General features: G+C 53.0%; 9 protein-coding genes across 9 annotated transcripts in view; 3 read left to right on the forward strand and 6 right to left on the reverse strand.

Annotated features, from left to right (window-relative positions):
• The window catches only part of GUITHDRAFT_110453 (hypothetical protein), a gene marked incomplete at both ends in the record, with an annotated part of 3,263 nt that extends 775 nt beyond the window's left edge, over positions 1–2,488 (reverse strand). The window contains 13 exons of the mRNA XM_005830577.1: positions 78–166; positions 219–280; positions 555–655; positions 771–883; positions 1,103–1,207; positions 1,258–1,305; positions 1,457–1,531; positions 1,582–1,655; positions 1,705–1,737; positions 1,785–1,879; positions 1,942–2,206; positions 2,254–2,307; positions 2,357–2,488. Of these exons, the coding sequence (XP_005830634.1) occupies positions 78–166; positions 219–280; positions 555–655; positions 771–883; positions 1,103–1,207; positions 1,258–1,305; positions 1,457–1,531; positions 1,582–1,655; positions 1,705–1,737; positions 1,785–1,879; positions 1,942–2,206; positions 2,254–2,307; positions 2,357–2,488 (1,246 nt within the window). The remainder of the gene's footprint in view (positions 1–77; positions 167–218; positions 281–554; positions 656–770; positions 884–1,102; positions 1,208–1,257; positions 1,306–1,456; positions 1,532–1,581; positions 1,656–1,704; positions 1,738–1,784; positions 1,880–1,941; positions 2,207–2,253; positions 2,308–2,356) is intronic.
• A 2,894-nt stretch (positions 2,489–5,382) lies between these two features.
• GUITHDRAFT_95331 (hypothetical protein) lies at positions 5,383–6,826 on the forward strand. Its single transcript, XM_005830578.1, has 4 exons — positions 5,383–5,762; positions 5,875–5,958; positions 6,217–6,280; positions 6,328–6,826. The coding sequence occupies exons 1-4, from the start codon at positions 5,530–5,532 to the stop codon at positions 6,487–6,489; spliced, it is 543 nt and encodes a 180-aa protein (XP_005830635.1). The 5' UTR covers positions 5,383–5,529; the 3' UTR covers positions 6,490–6,826.
• Positions 6,827–6,930: 104 nt separating this feature from the next.
• On the reverse strand, positions 6,931–7,646 carry RPL17e (large subunit ribosomal protein L17e, cytoplasmic). Its single transcript, XM_005830579.1, has 3 exons — positions 7,283–7,646; positions 7,131–7,235; positions 6,931–7,083 (listed from the first exon to the last, which is right to left on the reverse strand). Exons 1-3 carry the CDS (start codon positions 7,637–7,639, stop codon positions 6,979–6,981), a joined length of 567 nt encoding a protein of 188 aa, XP_005830636.1. The 5' UTR covers positions 7,640–7,646; the 3' UTR covers positions 6,931–6,978.
• Positions 7,647–8,936: 1,290 nt separating this feature from the next.
• GUITHDRAFT_110456 (hypothetical protein) lies at positions 8,937–10,147 on the forward strand (the record flags this gene model as incomplete). The annotated part of the gene is made up of 9 exons (XM_005830580.1): positions 8,937–9,147; positions 9,256–9,288; positions 9,336–9,406; positions 9,472–9,504; positions 9,554–9,589; positions 9,640–9,718; positions 9,760–9,836; positions 9,888–9,995; positions 10,046–10,147. The coding sequence occupies 9 exons, from the start codon at positions 8,937–8,939 to the stop codon at positions 10,145–10,147; spliced, it is 750 nt and encodes a 249-aa protein (XP_005830637.1).
• An 80-nt stretch (positions 10,148–10,227) lies between these two features.
• On the reverse strand, positions 10,228–10,449 carry GUITHDRAFT_110457 (hypothetical protein; the record flags this gene model as incomplete). The annotated part of the gene is made up of 1 exon (XM_005830581.1): positions 10,228–10,449. One exon carries the CDS (start codon positions 10,447–10,449, stop codon positions 10,228–10,230), a length of 222 nt encoding a protein of 73 aa, XP_005830638.1.
• A 727-nt stretch (positions 10,450–11,176) lies between these two features.
• On the forward strand, positions 11,177–12,025 carry GUITHDRAFT_110458 (hypothetical protein; the record flags this gene model as incomplete). Its single annotated transcript, XM_005830582.1, has 1 exon — positions 11,177–12,025. The coding sequence occupies one exon, from the start codon at positions 11,177–11,179 to the stop codon at positions 12,023–12,025; it is 849 nt and encodes a 282-aa protein (XP_005830639.1).
• Positions 12,026–14,748: 2,723 nt separating this feature from the next.
• Positions 14,749–15,586, reverse strand: GUITHDRAFT_54409 (hypothetical protein; the record flags this gene model as incomplete). The annotated part of the gene is made up of 2 exons (XM_005830583.1): positions 14,749–15,079; positions 15,342–15,586. Coding segments are annotated over 2 exons (576 nt in total), but the record flags the coding sequence as incomplete, so codon positions are not given.
• A 366-nt stretch (positions 15,587–15,952) lies between these two features.
• GUITHDRAFT_46002 (hypothetical protein) lies at positions 15,953–16,177 on the reverse strand (the record flags this gene model as incomplete). Its single annotated transcript, XM_005830584.1, has 1 exon — positions 15,953–16,177. A coding segment is annotated over one exon (225 nt), but the record flags the coding sequence as incomplete, so codon positions are not given.
• Positions 16,178–16,201: 24 nt separating this feature from the next.
• Positions 16,202–16,555, reverse strand: GUITHDRAFT_59400 (hypothetical protein; the record flags this gene model as incomplete). The annotated part of the gene is made up of 1 exon (XM_005830585.1): positions 16,202–16,555. A coding segment is annotated over one exon (354 nt), but the record flags the coding sequence as incomplete, so codon positions are not given.
• Positions 16,556–17,586: the final 1,031 nt, after the last annotated feature.

Below are 17,586 nucleotides of genomic sequence, written 5' to 3' on the forward strand. Positions count from 1 at the left end.
AGAGGGAGAGGGAGGAGAGGACGGGGAGAAGGAAGGGGGCCCGAAAGAAGGAGGCGGGAAGAAAACAGGTAGCTCACGATCGCTGCTGTTTCTGCTCTCCTGAGCGCTGACAGTAGATTCCGAGCTCTGACTTGGAGTTCGTGACAGGTCCTCCTTGGAATAGGTGCTGCAGACGTGGGGTTAGACAGAAACTGCCTGAGGTGGGAGATAGTACATACCTCATCTCTGCCTGGGAATGTTCGGAGAGAAAGTTGGTCACATAGTTGTCATCGCCGGATCCCTGGAAAGATTTTCTTGGGAAAATAGTTTCTCTGCTCACTGCACAGAGGAGAGGACAACATGGTCATAGGGAGCACGAGAGCGCATGCGCTGGTGATTTACCTCGCTTCTTCAGCTCTCCTTGGATGTTCAACCCCGTTTTGGATAGCTTGATCGAATGAGTCAGCTAATGGAGGGAGGGAGCAAGGAGGGAGGGAGGGAGGGAGGGAGGGAGGGAGGGAGCAAGGGAGCAAGGGAGAGGGAGAGGGAGAGGGAGAGGAAGAGGGAGGACTGACATTCTTGAATTCCTCATCTTCGTACGCCTCCGCAAACGTTGTGCTGATCACAGTGATGGGCAGAGCGAGAATGATCGGGCCGCTGAACATAATGAAGAATCCTTGAGATCTATAGTTATTCAAAACGAACGAGAGCAGCGAATGGGAAGGGTAGCAGGGAGGGAGGGAGGATGGGAGGGAGGGAGGGAGGGAGAAAAGAAGGCAAGGAGGGAAAACCTAGAACTTTCCCTCCGACGGAGCTTGGATACATGTCTCCGTATCCCGTGGTTGTCACTGTTGTCAGACACCAGTAACCGGAGATGAAGATGCTCGAGAATTGACTCTTTGCCCTGCACAAACAAGCAAGAGACATTAGATGATACTTAATACCCAAGCTCAAAACAAGGTACACGTCTTGCTATCACAGGAAAGAAATTCTAGGTGTTTACGAGAGGAAGCCCTCACACTTCACGTATCCTCCTCCTCCTCCTCCTCCTCCTCCTCCTCCTCCTCAAATCACGATCACAATCATCATCATAAAAAAGCGGAGATGGACGCATCATGCTCACCGGCACCATGAATGTCCTTGGCATCCATCGCTGAACGTCGCTCCTTTGTATGTATGGGGGATGGCGTACCATCCCTTACCATCTTCTGCTGATCCACCACACATGCTGTTGAGAACTTTTCAGACATGCAACAGCATACAAAGATGATCTCTTACTTGTTGAACTCATCACACCACACACCCCTTTCCGCGAAGTACATGGCGCTGATCATGATGTCAAGAACGGTGTAGCAGAAGAGCAAAGTGACGTGAAACAACAAAGGAGGACTGAAGGAGGATGAGGTTGCAAAGGGGAAGGCAGCAGCGGGGAGCACGAAAGAAAGTAGGTGTTGATTGTGGAGGAGGTCCCCCAGACCTGCTGAAAAGAGTGACAGCGATGGAAACGAAGAAAATGAGCATTCCTAGTGGCTCAATACTTGTCCGGATCGTCCTGAGGCAAGCAACCCATCAGCAGCAGACAAGAGTTGGTGCACCTCAAACCTTGCCAAGAGCTCGGATCCCGAGCTGTACTTGATTATCCTCAACAACCTGAAAACCCTTCCAATCTTTATGACCTGTCACGGCTCCGCTCAAAACAGTCGAAAGTCATTCACTGTATCTCACTTGAATCGCTCCACTTCTCCGGGAACCAGCAAGCTGCGCACATCTTCAGTCTCTTACGGCGATCATGGCAGAGAAATTACCAGTCTGATGTAGAAGGGAAGGATCGAGAGAAGGTCAATCATGTTTGCAATCCGCAAGACAAACGAAACCCTCGCTAGGAGCTTTGTCAACCATACTGGTTGTCATACGATCAGGTCAGGATCCCATCTCACAGCAATCAGCAAGCTCTTCTTCTACCTGGTTTGTTGACTGTGGAATCACTCACTTGGTCTCCCTCGGGAGTTACCGCCTTGTTGTATCCGAAGAGCCGAGGTGCTGGCAGGTACTCGACGTATATGTCCGGACAGGTGATAACACGCAATACGTAGTCTATTGTGAAGATGGCGATACAAACAATGTCGATTTGGTGCCAAACTCCATCCGTACTCCCGCAGCACAATGAAGGGATCGTTTCTGCTATGAAGGAGGTGCAGCTGATGATGATGGTAACGATCAAAACGATCTGCGACAATCTTTCATCTGATGTATACACATCAAAAGGCGAACTACCATCCAAACAGAGGCCAGTCTGCTCGAAGAAGGATGCTCCAGCGTATTCCAAACCTATTCACACCATGAAACCAATGCGCGGAACGACAAGACGACATCTCACATGTCCGCTCAATCTGTCCAAGATTGATGCGTCTGGAGAAACACTGATGTAGGACGATGTCTTGCGCAGCCCCTTGCGCTCCTCTGCTTCGCTGCGGCTGGCCTTGCTATTCCGGCGATAGACAGCCCTCATGTCTGCATGCACTCAGCCAGCTTGATCGAGTCTGTCAAGCCCTGCAAAAACGGCAGAGGGCTGGAACAGAGCTCAAGTCAGGGCAAGGTCGAAGTTTAGCAAAACAAGATATTTGTCAAGGTTGGGCTGTAGATGAATAATTTCACAACTCCTCGATATGCTAAGAGTTCAAGAATTCATCCGCTATGTTGCAACACACGACCCCAAATCCTAGTTGCTAAATCAGACTCGCCTAACTCTTCATTCATCGTACTCATCTACACTCTTGGAATTGCCTCTACATCGCTCCAACATCATCGCCATGATTCTACTGAATCTTTCACCCCGCTCATCATGGCCCTCTAACTTCAAAAGTCCGTTCCGTAACTCTGGCATACTGAACTACTAGTTCAATCACACTCCTCAGTGACCGCTCTCACGGTCTCCCCTGTCAAGTTGGTGTTCAACAGTCACAGTGACGGTGGGAGCCGCTGAGCACTGGCATGACCACTGCGGCTGTGCATGACCCCAGGATGGCCACCGTTCCGCCGCCATCACCACAACCGCAACAGCATGTTGACAACCGTTACGGTCCCCGGGAGCTCAGGCTAAAACATTCGGTCGCAGGTAACTGTCAAATAACGTCCGTAACTGCGAGTAAAATTGCCCAAAATAACTTATCTCGTCACTACAGGCTACCGTGTCACGGTCCGACGGTCCAATCGGCTAGTCGGCAACGGTACTACTTGAACCGTTTTCAATGTGGCCCGCCCGGCCCGAGTCCGTCGAGTCCCGCGCGGCCGGGCCGCCCGGCCGGGCCCGGCCAGGCCCAGTGTCCGGCTCAGTCCGACACTGGTGAGGGCCACGGCGACATCCGACTGCCAGCGGCTGCCAGCCTGGCAGGGCACTGCATGCGGCAGGCCCAGTGCCTGAGTGGCCGGGCCCGGGCCCCCGGCCCAGGGCGCGGGCCCTTCCGAACTGGCCGCAGTGACTGGTCCTGCGCCGCCGCAGCTCACGGTACGGTCACTGTTAAGTGAAGGTATCAGCACGGTTAAGCCTTCAATGGTGAGTGTGATTTTTCTAGTAACTTGGCTTTACTTTGAATAATCTAACCGCCGCGCCGCCGGGGGTGAACTAAGTCCCCGGCGTCCGACTGACCGTGCCCGCCGGTCACCGGCCTCCCGGCGTGTCCCGGCCGAACCCGGTGCGGCCGCACGGTCAGCGACGCGCGCCGCGGCCGATCCGAGCCGAAGGGCCACCGTGCTGTGAACGTGACTGCCCGGACCGTACGCACGCCTGCGGCCGCCGGCCCGCCGCCCGGCCCGGCCGCGGGGGACCGGGAGCCGGGCCGACAGCGGCAGCCCGGGCCGGCCCGATCCAATCATCCACCGTGGCTCTGAGTACAGTGGTCTCACGAAGTTGGCGACCACTGCGTATTTCCACCCCACCCCCTCCGGATTTTACTTGATTGTCCTAAACAATTTCCCCACACCCCTACTGATATTTTTGGAGGACCCACCCTACCCCATCCTACTATTAGTTCAAACGCAGTCCCCTTTTGAAATGTTGAGATGCCGACATGGCGCTATGGAGCTGCTTCGCTGACGTCACGAGGAAAGCAAATGGGACCCCCTACCATCATGTCCTTTCATGAAGAGTACCCTACCCCCTCCGCTCCACCACCACCCTTGCTTCCCCGTTACCCCATGTTGAATCCACCAGACTACCCCCACCTATCTATTCAACTGAGCCCCAACCCTTGGTAGAGATGAAGACCCCACCCCGGGTCATAGCCACCCCACACACCAACAAGGAAAGGGGTTTACCTACCCTTTTCGAGTGTGGGGGGGTCTTACCTGAGCCCGCCTAGCGTTCGAATTAAAGTATTCTTGATTTTTTCCATAATTGAACAGTTTCAATTTTTGCTGCCTTCCATTCTTATTTACCCCCTTCCAGAACGGGTAGAATGATCACCGTACCACCACCCCATACGAGAAGACAACCCACGGAATACTACCCCTACCATGCTATCTGAAACGCCATACTGTAGATGACCCCCATATACCAACAAGGAACTTGAGAATTCCCACCCCCCAACCTCCTGGAATTCAGTCTCACCCCCACCCACTCCTAGGCCCGTTTGAAGGTCTAAGTCCTTTTTCCCCAATCAGTTGGCCTACGTATTCAAATTTCAAACTGTTTTCGACAAATTTAGTAATTTCTTACAAAATACAGACCGCATCCTTCCTATCATTCCCAAATATTTGAGTGTACACAGACAAATATTGAACATTTTGTCATAATGGGGGAGAGCTAGCACGCCAATCCCTTCAACTCAACGAGGGTCCCTAAGACCCAAATCTTGTACTCGGATAGGACCGATTGTGACTAGGAAATACCCAAGAAGGGGTCCCTGACAAAATTGAGGGGTAGTCATCGTATCTGGTTGTCAAGTAGGGGGTACTTTTGTAGTAACGATAAGTCAAAGGACTGGGTTACTATTTTGGAACTAGGGTTGTGTCTCATGGGGGGTAGTGAACAGAAACGAGGGCAAGTGGAGTATATAAGGGGGTGATCAATGTTGAGTATTGTGCTCTTGTGATAGGAATATAGGGGTGGGTGGTGTTTTTTTTAAACATGGGGTGTTGTCGGGTCAAATGAGGGTGGGGTATGTGAGCTGTTGCCTCTTATGAAAGGTGGGTACCTACCCACTATACCATTTTTCGATAATTTGCCGATACTTTGGTGGGTTCACATCTGAGATGGACTTGGGGAAGCGTGTAAACAAGGGGTGGGGTAGTAATCGAGGAGTCGCGAAATGCTCGGGGTGCTAGTGTTTGCCCCCATCTGAGTAGGTGGGGTCCTGAAGACAGGGTAGCGGTGACGATGGGGTAGGGTACTACGTTGCCGCGCTGGATCCCCTCCTCGCTGCTCCTCCCTACCCCTCCCTCCTCGTCTGCATCCTCACCCGTATTCTCTCCTCCTTCAGCGCCCTCCTGTTTTCAGTGTGCGTTACGCCCTTCCAGTTAAACAGATCTATCACTTCCTGTTAGCTCGCAGCCATGGGAGGGTTCCAGAGTGTGTTCAAGCGCCTTTTCTCCAAGAAGGAGATGAGAATTCTCATGGTTGGTCTCGATGCCGCCGGTAAGACCACCATTCTTTACAAGCTCAAGTTGGGTGAGATCGTTACCACCATCCCAACCATCGGGTTCAACGTCGAGACTGTCGAATACAAGAATATCAACTTTACCGTTTGGGACGTTGGTGGCCAGGACAAGATTCGCCCACTTTGGAGGTGATGAAATGTGATGTCTCTGTGTACTCTCATTAACAAGCATGTTCACAATGCCCACATTGACTTGTCTAATGACGCGTTGGTCTACTTCTGAAGCATCTTGTGTTTGCAGGCACTACTTCCAGAATACCCAGGGCCTCATCTTCGTTGTTGACAGTAACGACAGAGATCGTGCGGCTGAAGCAAGAGATGAGCTGTAAGTCTTTCTCTAGTCGATTGTGAATACCGCTTCTAGAACATTTTCCCTTGAATGTGAACACTTCTCGCTGTTGTGATACTGGCATACTGGAAAATCTCTTTGTCTGGAAATGTCGAAGATGCCTGTTCGCAGTGGAGGTTTATTTCTTGGTTTATCCGCTTTGAGTGTATCGTGGTGCATACGATTCTGTATTTTATTTTGTTGGTTTGCTTGAGAGAGAGCGTTTGTCCGTACTGTGCTTACTCATGTTCGCAGACACCGAATGCTCAATGAGGACGAACTGCGTGATGCTGTTTTGCTCATCTTTGCCAACAAGCAGGTACTGTGAAGGTTGTGAGACATTCTTGGCGTCTAATACTTGTTTAGGATTTGCCAAATGCAATGAGTGCCGCAGATATTACAGACAAACTGGGGCTTCATTCCCTCAGACAACGTAACTGGTACATTCAAGCCACTTGTGCCACGTCTGGAGAGGGACTTTACGAAGGATTGGACTGGCTGTCGAACCAACTAGCCAAGAAGGGCTAATCTCTTGATGCTGAATAAACATGTTCCTTCCTCTGCTCTTTCTCGGAATCAGAGGGAGGAAGGGGAGCGATGGACGGACAAAGCTTTCAACCGGAGCCTCTGGTGGAGTGCAGGCAATGCGATGATGAAGGAACTGTTCCTTGAACGAATGTTTTGCAACAGAAGTTGAGGGAAATTTTGTACACTGTGCAAAACTAGCTCGACGGAGTGCTCGTTCGCTCTGAATTGATTGTATTTTCGGGAGGGCAACAGATTCTGTTTTACGTCATCGAGTATAGTTTGCTTGCTCCGTGATTACTTTGCGTCCTTAACTTGTTTAGTAAATCTTCGAGAATTATGTCGCTTCAGAATTTGAAAACTAGTTGGATATGTAGTCTAAAATCCCCTCATTGTCACCAAGAGCGAGATGTTGAACTTGATTGTGATACAACGAACAAGAATCTCAGCGATGGACCACAATATATTTCTTTTCGAATCAAATGAATTAGCTTAAGCGGAAGCTCCGTTCTTGAGGCGAGCTGCTGCGAGCTGCTTCTTGGTCTTGCGCACTACGCGACCGGCGCCCTCCTCCTCAGGTTTCTTCACGAACTCATCCTGCAACGTTCGTCAGACCACAATGGCTTCAATCATCAAACCCTCACCTTCTCAGCAAGGATAACCTCCACATGGCAAGGGTTAGACATGTAGGCATTGATACGACCGTGAGCACGGTAAGTTCTACGGCGTCCCTTGCATGCTTGGTTAACCTGCGGCGTGTGAGCACCACCATTGGAGCTGACGAGAGTCAAGACACCTGAATGTGGCTGATGTAGAGGTTCTCAGTGTCAATATCCTTGCCCTCGGTGTTGCTCTCGGCGTTGGTGAGCAGATCGAGGAGGTGCTTGACAGACTTCTCAGGGAATCTTCCAGGGCCGTAGAAGTTGTGCTTCTTGCAGAGGTTGGAGCGGCCAGCGGATCCTCCGAAGCGGCGGAGGGGAACGACGTCCTTCTTCTCGAGAACGTTGTTCAAATATTTCTTGGCCTTGCTGAGCTCGAGACCCTTGATGGCCATGGCGGTCTCCCTCATGTTCTTAAAGGAGGTGCGGAGGTCTGAGGCACGAGCCTTGGCAACCTTTGCAGCGTTCTCCGGCTCACGTGAATACTTTACCATATCGCCTGCACCACAAGACATGAGACGTTGAAGAGAAATCAATATGATGAATGTATTTCTTTGTTTGGCAGCACTCAACTTTGACAATGACTGGCAAGAAGAAACGCTGGGTTGAACCAGGTGATTGGAGTACGAACGGGATGAAGTGATATGCATCAAGATTCCACGGATTCAAGGCGAATCAAGCATGGCATAGATGTGATGTTATGCTGTCTACCTATCTAGAATCGCCCCGCATTAGGTCTCTGAGCTACATGCCAAGGTAACGACACCTCCCTCCACTTCCCTCCCTGATGGCAATCGTGTTGTGGAAACATATCAAACGAGCGATGGATACTACAAATCTGTGAATACCAACATCAAGCCTTGAATGCATTGAATAACATGATCTTCTGCCCATTCACCCACCCCTACCAACTACACGTTTCTCTGCTTTATACATGTTCCCAAGATCGTAACAACTGCAGCTGACATACAGAAACAATTGTGTCAATCGCTGAAAATTACCAAGACAAATGAAATAAATCCAGACGCTGAGGGAAGAGCTATAGAACACTCGTGGTGGTGAAGATAGAGTACGGGAACAACGCAAGAACAGGTGAATCCAACAAATCAATGACACGGAGAAAAGAAGAGTTCAGGATGAAGGTGATGGTGTGAAACAAAACGATGTAGAATAGTAGAGGAAGGAGTAGCCGAGGAGGATGAAGACAAACGATGTGAAGGGGGTCAAGGAGACAACGCCATTGAAGCCTTGCCCCCCCGCCGCATGCTCTCTGGTACAGCAGCGCGTGCGGAGGAAAAAAAAATTAGAGTGCCTAAACAAGGCAGGGGTGGTAACAAAAATCACTACTGGTCATCCAGATTGACATATGCTTAACTGATATTAAAATGTATTGTAAATAAGGTTGATAGTAATATGCAGTATTAAAATGTTTAGTTATTAATTTATCCAGGGTTGACAAACATTTTACTAAAAGTTAGCGGAATTTGGATCAAACTTTGAGGTTCGAAGGCGAGAAGTTTCAAAGTTTGCGTGTGATGAGGCCCATGGCGGAGGCCCGGACGGTGTTGGCCATGGTCCTCGTCCTGTCGGCCTGTCACCCGCATGGCTCCTCCTCGAATCCGAACGCCTGTCATGCTCGACCAGCTCAGCTGCGTGCGACGCTGCTGCTGCTGCGTGGAGGGAGCTCAGGGGATCCTTACAACCTGCAGGAAAGAAAGCAAGGGGCTTCACTGCTGGCAAGCTTGATTCGCAGTGGAGACATTAAGTTGCACAACCTGAACGTGTCTGGCCATGGTGAACTGGGAGAAGAGGAAGGCACTGTTGATCGACAAGGAAGCGAGATGGATGCTGACGTGGCCGAAAGACACGGCGAAAGTTTCAAAGCCGCTCAGGTTGAAGCGAGGCCAGCAGAGCTTGTTGAAGCGAAGTCAGCAGCAGAGGCGCCGAGACCGAAGGACGAGGCTCGAGAGGCACAATCTGGATATACAGCTCTTAGACAAGAGTATGATAGACAGGACGAAGGGCGTCGTGACCTTCGCGGTGAGAAAGTGATCTTCATTTGTTGGAGGGGCACGAACAGATGATTGACGTGCTGAACTTGTATGGGAAGGGGAACTGAAGCAGGATCTTCCTTTGCACGAAGGTTCAGCCAGCATCAGTAATCGGTTGCAGGATGAATGTTGTTGGTAGATGCTCAACGTGGGAAGCAATTCTGGGACGACCTCTTCAAAGATCTTGAGGAGAATTATGACGAGGAGGAGGTGAGTTCACACCCTATGTGCAACCCCATCTGGTGTTTGATGCGAATCTTGCTTCACATCGAAAGCAAAAGCAGTTCATGGACGAGCTCGCTAAGAAGGTGAGCATGGCGACTTCAGCCCGTGGACGCTGAATTCAAAGCCTCGCAGATGGTGTTCGTGCGGCATGTGCCGAAAGAGAGAGCAGTAATGCTCTTGTAGCGGCGGTCTTTCCCTGATGAGCCATGTTGAAACAGCTCGATACCTGCCTCGAACTCTTCTCAGCCCACGGCAAGGTGATGGCAGTCTCGATAGGGAGCACGCCATCTACTTACGGTTTACGAGTAGCGTGAACCTTCGGATCTGACAAGTCTCAGGCACTGCGCACATCGTCATGGAAAGCAGGAAATCTGTCATCTCAGCGATACGGCATCTCAATGGCCTGCAAGTCGCGGTTGTAGTCATCAATGCTTCAGCATGTAAGGTGACCTGCTGTTGATCCTAGGGACGTACACTGCTTGTCGGTACCACTAGTCGAAAGCAGCTTGAGGGGTACGGGAACGAAGACTACCAAGCTCGCGCATGGCGGAAGGACGGAGATGGAAGGGACAAGGTGATTTGAACTTGTCCGAGCATGTCAGAGTGAGACTGAAGCTTTCGCAGCCACCAGAGGGACATGCGAGTGCTCTCTATGACAAGGACCGTAGCAAGCAGGGGCAACCTGGGAGCCATAGATATCGGAGAGACGACTCATACTCAGACTGAAGGATTCATGGGAGAGGCAACCATGATAACATGTATTGACTGAAGGAACATGCCCCTCCACACTCCCCATATCCAGTTTTTCAGTCGTTCTTTTTCAGCTCTGCTGATTTGAGATCATGGGCAGTAGGCTGGCGGCGATGGTCCTGGAGTCCAGCAGCATTCGCCCTCCTCTTCTTCCTAGCATCGTGTCTCTTCACCTGTGCCATCTGCTCAAAGTACCAGTTGATGAAGAAGATCAGCACAAGCACCATTCCCGCCATGTAGAACCATGTCATGTCGCCGTCCTCTCCCACCAGCGCCATCTCTTGCTATTCAAGTCCTCCTCATCCAGTGGCTTCCTTCCTTTGCTTCGGTGCTTTCAAGATCTGCTAGCAAGCTGCTGCCCCGTGGTCACCCTGCCGCCCCCGCCCTCCCTCCGCCCTTGCGCTGAGATGAGGGAAATTCTAGATCAGGGTTCTAGGTTAATTGTCTAGATCAAGATTCTAGATCAGGCCCAGTGATTCTAGATCAGGGTTCTAGGTTATTTCTAGATCAAGATTCTAGACTCATGCCAGGCCCATGATTCAGAGGCGGCTAGCCTTCATCAGGCCGCGCCCAGGGTTCTAGGTTATTTTCTAGATCAGGATTTGACTGAGTAGATCGCTGAGGCCCATGATTCAGGCTAGAGTCATGGTTCCGAGGCTAGCCCGGGTTATTCTCTACTAGCCTGAGCCTCAGGATGATTTAAGTTCCGGAGTCCGAGGGCCCGGCTACTCGGATATCAGTACTAGTGTTTCTACCGGGCCGCAGCCAGCCTCCTCCGAGTCCGGGCTGAACGGGCGGCCCGGCGGCGCCGGGCCGTCCCAACTTGTTGCCAGTGGCCCCGGGAGGCCGCCGCCTCGGAGCACGGGAGTCGGTCGGACGGGCGGCCACTCAGTGACTACTAGGGCTGAGGCCCCCGGGCCCGGCGCAGTGGGCCATCCGATCCGACCGTCAGTCACTGATGAGTATGTCCATTGAGTAAAAATATCAGATTTACACTGAGTCGCAATGGTTTTGCTTTTGTCGCTGCTGTTAGCGATGACGATGGCGGCTGGTGGCGAGGGAGAAACGACAGGATTGAAGATGTTACACGCAAGCACTGTCAACAGGTGGACCAGTCGAGGCTGCCAGCCGAAGTCAGCCAAGGGCGAAGGAATGCCATGGGCGAAGCCTTCTCTTGCCATGCTGAGGGCTGTGTGGAAGGAGGATAGACGAGTTGAGGCAACAAGAGATGTCGAGTCATCAAGAAGCTCGTTAGACATGGGAGTTCTACTTGATAATGGTGTCTTGTACCGCAACAAAGTGATATCATCCTCTGACTTCAGATGCCTGAGGCTGCTCGGTGGGGGTCCAGGTGAACAGAGGTCTACCAAGTCGACGGGAGCGAAAGTAGAGGAGGAGGATGGGAGCTACTGTGGAGTAGGAAGCATTTTCAGCTGTCTTTGTCGATGGATCAAAGGGAAGCTGATGAAACACCAAGACAAGCAGATCGTTCGTGAGCAATCCAGCACGGAGAAAAATTCCAAGGCAGCATTGAACCTATTGCTTTCCACAACAGGAATCCTGGCTCTCCGCTCCATCCTCCATCCTCCATCCACTTCTCCTTCAAGCCTACAGCTGATGAACATCCACGGCAAGGGGAGAGAAGGAAAGCAGGAGAGAAGGACATTCTTGGAGAACTGCGTTCGTTCTAGGGAGCTGATGGAGCGAGCGCTGGAGGACGGAAAGGTGGAGCTTTCACCCCGATATGTCTCCTCCTTTGGTATCATAACTGGTATGCTCTGGGCTTCTGTGTGCGGAGAGATCTTCTCGAGCTTGCTGCCTGGCCAGGGGGAGGAGGAGGGAGGAGGAGGATAGAGGGGAAAGCGATAACAGGATGGTAGAGAAATGTTTATGGATAGCAGAGCTAAGTTCACAAAGTCAAGAGGGAGGAAGAGGACGAGGCTCCACTTGTGATGTAGCAGCAGCAGCTCCGTTGCTGTGAGGAGCATAGCCCTTGAGGAAGAGACCTGAGGAGTTTAGAGTCAGGGAGAAAGAGGGAGAAGCATTTCAGGCGTACGATTGTTGACGAGCACCAACTCGCAGACACGAATGAAGAATTGTTTCCTGAGCTTGGAGGTCGTGAGCATCTTGTTCTCGCACGGGTCTCCGAGCTTCTCCTTCCTCGCCTTCTTCTGCAGCTCCTCAGTCAACTTGGTGGGGCTCAGCCCTCTGGGATGGTTCGCGACGATACCCAGGACAAGGTCACGGAAGGGGAGAAGCCCATCCAGGGCGGCATGTCGGAGCTGCGCATGGGAGGGAGAGCTCTCCTGCGCCATCAGCTCTGTCGTTGAGCCGTCTGCGTCTTGCAGCTGATGGTCGTCTTGCCCATCTTTCTCGTCTCCCGCATGTTCCTTGTCCTCGTCCTCATCCTCTTGGTACCGGCCAAGGACTCCCGATGGGACGGCATGCAAGGGTCCTCGGACTTGTGCTCTCACCCTCTTGTCTTGGCCATTCACTTGATTCCCCTTCGGCTGCGAGAGAGCAGATGAAGCAGCACCTGCTTCCTCCTCGTCCTCGTCCTCCTCCCCCGATTCGTCTTCCTCTCCACCCTCTTCACTCCCTGTGGCCATTGCGGCATCCTTCCCCTCAGCAAACCTTTTGATGCCTCCAGCCTTGACGATGGACTTGAGGAAGTTGAGGTCAGTTGAAATCGTCGCCGTCCTCGTCCCTTCCTCCTTACAGGTATAGGACTCGTGAGGTATCCTCCCCTTGCAGTGCATGTGCACCAGCTTCCGTTCCAGCGACGTCTGCAGGGAGGTGAACTCGAGCAGCGCCCTGGAGCCATTGACGGCTGCTGACTTGAACCAACCGACCACCCGCTTCACCGCATCCGACTGGATGATCCTCGAGGCGGTGGCAGACTTGGCCGCGAGGATGTGGACGGTGAAGGGGGGGACGGCGACGGAGTAGACGGTGTTGATGGAGACATTCCCGGGTGCCGCCAGGGAAAGTTTGAACTTGTCGTCGCAGAGGAGCTGGAGAACGAGGTCGTCAGAGGAAGCAGCTGGTGAGCTGCTCTTCTCAGATACTATGATCTGAGGGAGGTAGTCCTCCGTCTCCTCCACTGTCAGCTGGAACTCCAGCAAGTCCTTCTTGTGCCCGCTGCCTTCCAACCTCACGGGCTGGCGAGCCAGCACGGAGGACAGCAGCTGGCTCATCTCCTCCCTGCTCTTCTCGGGTGTGTGGAGGATCGCGTTGCTGATGCACTTGCGGATACGGTTGATCATGTCGAGCTCGGCCCAGGTGATGAAGTAGGGGTGCAGGTGGATGGCCCTGGCCCCAAGGAGGAAGGAAAGCACGCGCGTACCGTCGCTGCTCGTCCTCATGCTCATCTTCTCCGCTCTTGGGGTGAAAATCAGCTGCAGCAGCTTGCCGAAGGGAGTGCTGGGCAGCATCGTCACCCCAAGGGCCTTGACCCTCCTTTCGTTGTCGGTCCCCAGGAGGGACAGGGCCACTGCCACATGCTCAGTCTGCTCGCTGCTGAGGTCGCACACGACGGAGACAGGAGAGCGCCAGTAGGGCACGACGGACACGGTGGAATCGTTCATCAGGTTCCAGCTGACCATCGCGTCACAGCTCAGACTCCCAACGGTGACCGTCTCCGACCCTCCTGCTCCTGGCACTTCCCTGGGATTCGGGAGGACGAGCTTGTAGCGGGAGGCCCAGTAGACCTGCCACAGCAGCTTTGCCTCGTGGCTCAAGTCCTTCACGAGCTCATCTGGGGCGCTCTGGGAGGAGGAGTAGAGCTGGGGGCCCCTCCCGAGCTGGATGACAGCTCCGTTGGACCCGACCATCTTGTAGTTGACGACCTGCACGTCAAGCACCCGCAGGAGGTTCTGGAGGCCAACCTTGGAGTTGAACTCGGGAGGAATTTTCTTGAGGCGCACCGAGCTCTCCCTCTCGAAGTTGGCCTTGACGATGTCCGACTTGTCCGACTTGTCCAGCACTTGCCCCACAAGAAACGACTGCGAGCAGCAGCCGGCCAGAACGAACCTCAGGACGTCGTCGGGGGCCACGAAGAGCGAGCGGAGCGTCGCCTGCTGGCATGCCTCCTTCCTCCTCACGGTGTTGTGCAGCAGGTGCACCTTGTCTAGCGAGTCGTCCCTGAGGCCCTCGAGGCGCGCGAAGTACGTCTCGAACCTCCTGCAGAGGTCCAGCACCAGCGCCTCCATCTGCCTCACCCTAGTCCAGCTGAGCCCCAGGTTCATAGCATCGTGAAAGCCGCGGCCCGTCCTCATCCACTTCTTGTATCCCTCCAGGTACATAATCGGCTCCGATTTCTTCCCCAAATCGAGCCCAGCTCGGCTCCTGAAGTTGCTCGCCAGGTCCTTGATGAAACGGGTCTGGTCGCGCATGAAGACGGGGGAGGGCATGGCGAAGATGTCCTGGATGGAGAGCGCGGCTGCCATGACGATCGACTCGGGAAGGCAGGAGCAGCTAGTCCCTAGCAGGAGGAGCTTGACGAGCGGGAGGTCTACAGGGAGGTCAGAGGCAAGTCGACCCAGCTCGGTGATAGCTGAGGTCTCGTCCTCGCGGGTCAGCGCACCGATCTTGAAGAGCTCCTTGATAGCTAAGTTGACTCGAGCTGAGGGAGGAGGGGTCAGAGACTGACTGAGGAGCGAGGAGGGGGAGCCGAACTGCTCCAGCAGGATCTTGATCTTGAGCACTGTCCTCTCGAGCGGCACGCGGAAGATTTCTGCCTCCTCGAAGGGGAGCATGACAGTGTCATGGAAGTCACGAGGGAAGAGGTGGAAGACGAAGCCAGGGGCGACCCTTCCTGCCCTCCCCTGACGCTGCTTGGCCGAGGACTGGGAGCACCATGCTCCTAGCAGCGCCGGCATGTTCCTGGTGTCGTCAAAGAAGATTCCCCTGAGAGGAAGGATGAGAATCGAGCGAAAGCAAGCTGAGGGGATGGTGAAAGATGATGACAAGGGCGGAGGAGAGGACGAGGACGAGGACGAGGACGAGGACGAGGACGGAAAAGGGGACCAGGAGGCATGAGGGTAAGAGAACGAAGAGGAGAAGGAGGAGAAAGAGGAGAAGAAGGTGGTGGTGATGGAGATAATGGTGATAGTGATGATCATGCTTATGATGATACGATAATGATGAACATATCATAGGACATGCCTACCTGTGTAGGCCTGAGTCGATGACGTAGAGGACGTCGGGGATGGTGATGGAGCTCTCAGCGATGTTGGTCGACAAGATCACCTTGCAGTGCCCTGCTGTAGCCGGAAGCATCGCAGCCTCCTGCTCTTCCCGGGAGACGAGAGAGTGTAGGACGAGGATCTGAAGGGGGCAGGCGAAGGAGGAGAACTTCTCGAGCTCCTCTTGTAGAGACGCGATCTCTCCGATGCCGGGGAGGAAGATGAGGATGCAGATGCTGGGCTCTACAACCTCTGCAAGCAGCTTGATGATGAGCCTCTCAGAGTCTGAAGTCATCTGCATGAAAGCGAAATTAAGATGGTCGACTATGAAGAGACTAGCCTTGAACTCAGAAGCATTATCCTGCTCCTGCTCCTGCTCCTGCTCCTCCTCCTCACCATCATCATTATCATCATCCTCATCATCCTCATCCCATCCTGCTCCTGCTCCTGCTCCTCCTAATCATAATCATCATCTCACCTCAGGTTTGATCCTGGCTCCCTCGTTACTCTTAGATCCTTGGCAAGCAACCGCGAACTGCTTGGAGAGGCGGCCGAGACAGGCATCAGAGTTGAAGGAGCTACTGAAGTTTCGCCACTCATCCAAGAAGTACACCTCCACAGGGTATCTCCTCGCTCCCACGAAGATGGTGTCTCGAACTTGTTCGCTCTGAGGGGTGAAGTACTGCCCGAACAGGTTGGCCTGAAGGGTAGCTGACATGATCACCAACCTTGTGCTGGACTTCTGCGTCTGCGTCAGCTTCTTTATGAGCAAGTTGAGCAGGTCCGAGTCCATCCCCCTCTCGTGCACTTCGTCAAGGATGATGTGGGTGTACTTTGAGAAGTTCTCAGGGTGGTGGGAGAAGTACTGCAGGAGGTATCCTATGGTCACAAAGGTGACACGAGTATCCTTGGAGACCACATGGTCCCCCTGGCCGATGCGGTAGCCTATCGTCTTTCCTATCTCCTCGTTGTTTTGACTCGCCACCCTCCTTGCGAGCGACACGGCTGCCAACCTGCGCGGCTGAGACACAATGACGTTAACTGGCCGGCGTCGCGCCCTGGCCTCGTCGAGGATGAACTGGGGGACCATGGAGCTCTTCCCGCATCCTGTCTCTCCTTGGATGCATGTGACAGTGTGGTTGTTGATCTCTTCAAGGATGACGTCTCTGAACTGCACAATTGGGAGGGTGTTGGCAGCAAGCGCGACCTCCTGCTGCTCGGGGGTGAGATGAGGAGGAACGTCGCTGACAGGCTCCTCCACCCTCTCTTCTTGCAAAATTTCCTTGGTTGTTGCTGTTTGAGATCACAATCAGCTCGTGGGCTATAAAAGATAACATCGGAGAGGAGCTCTGATGTGCATGCAGACATCAGGAGCCATCGGGGGAGAGAGGGGGAGAAAACGTTGTTCATCAACATCTACGACTGACCTGTTTCGATCATGTGGATGTTGTTGAAGAGTTGGAAATCTTCTTCAAAGATCGTCAGCACAGCATCGCACAACATGTCGATCTCGTAATGAGGAATTTGCTTCAGCACGCCCTCAAGATGTCCGCTGCTTGACGGATCTTGGGAATGAAGATGGAGAAACAATCTACAACACCATAGTCAACTATCTCTCTTACGTACGGTCCAAACATGCACGACACAATTCTCCCCCTTCCCCTCCCCCTCCCCCTCCTCAGTCTTATCTGGCATAACCAGACCTGGCACTGAACAGTTTGCTAGGCTCCGGAAAGAGATGAGAAATTTCCAAGAGCTCAGCCAGGTGAAAGACTTCATGGACGACATTCTGGAAGAAATTCGCCACCTCGACGGTGGCGAAACTGAACAAAACAAGAAATCAGGTGTGAGAGTTTGTGAAGAAAAGGAGGGCGGGAACTGAGGGAGAGGAGAGAGATAAGGAGACGAAGAGGAGGATAAGAATATGACGTAGTTGCATTGAAGATCAACAGGGAGCAAGAGTAGCAGGATGGGGGAAGAAGAGGAGGGAAAGAGGAGCAGGAGCAAGAGAAGGAGAAGGAGAAGGAGAGAGTATGAAGTCGATGCAAACCTGGGGGGATGCACTGGAAGCTCATCAAAATCGAAATCGCAGCAGCACATGAACACGCAGGCCTTGAGTGTGTGATAGTCCCAGACGGTGAAGTGGAACTGCCCGCCGTTTAACCTTGAAGGAAAGTCGAACGTGAGGAGGAGGAAAAGCAAGGAGTGGGGAGAATGATTGTCTGATGG

Source organism: Guillardia theta (genome assembly GCF_000315625.1).
Source record: "Guillardia theta CCMP2712 unplaced genomic scaffold GUITHscaffold_45, whole genome shotgun sequence".
Taxonomy (NCBI): domain Eukaryota; class Cryptophyceae; order Pyrenomonadales; family Geminigeraceae; genus Guillardia; species Guillardia theta.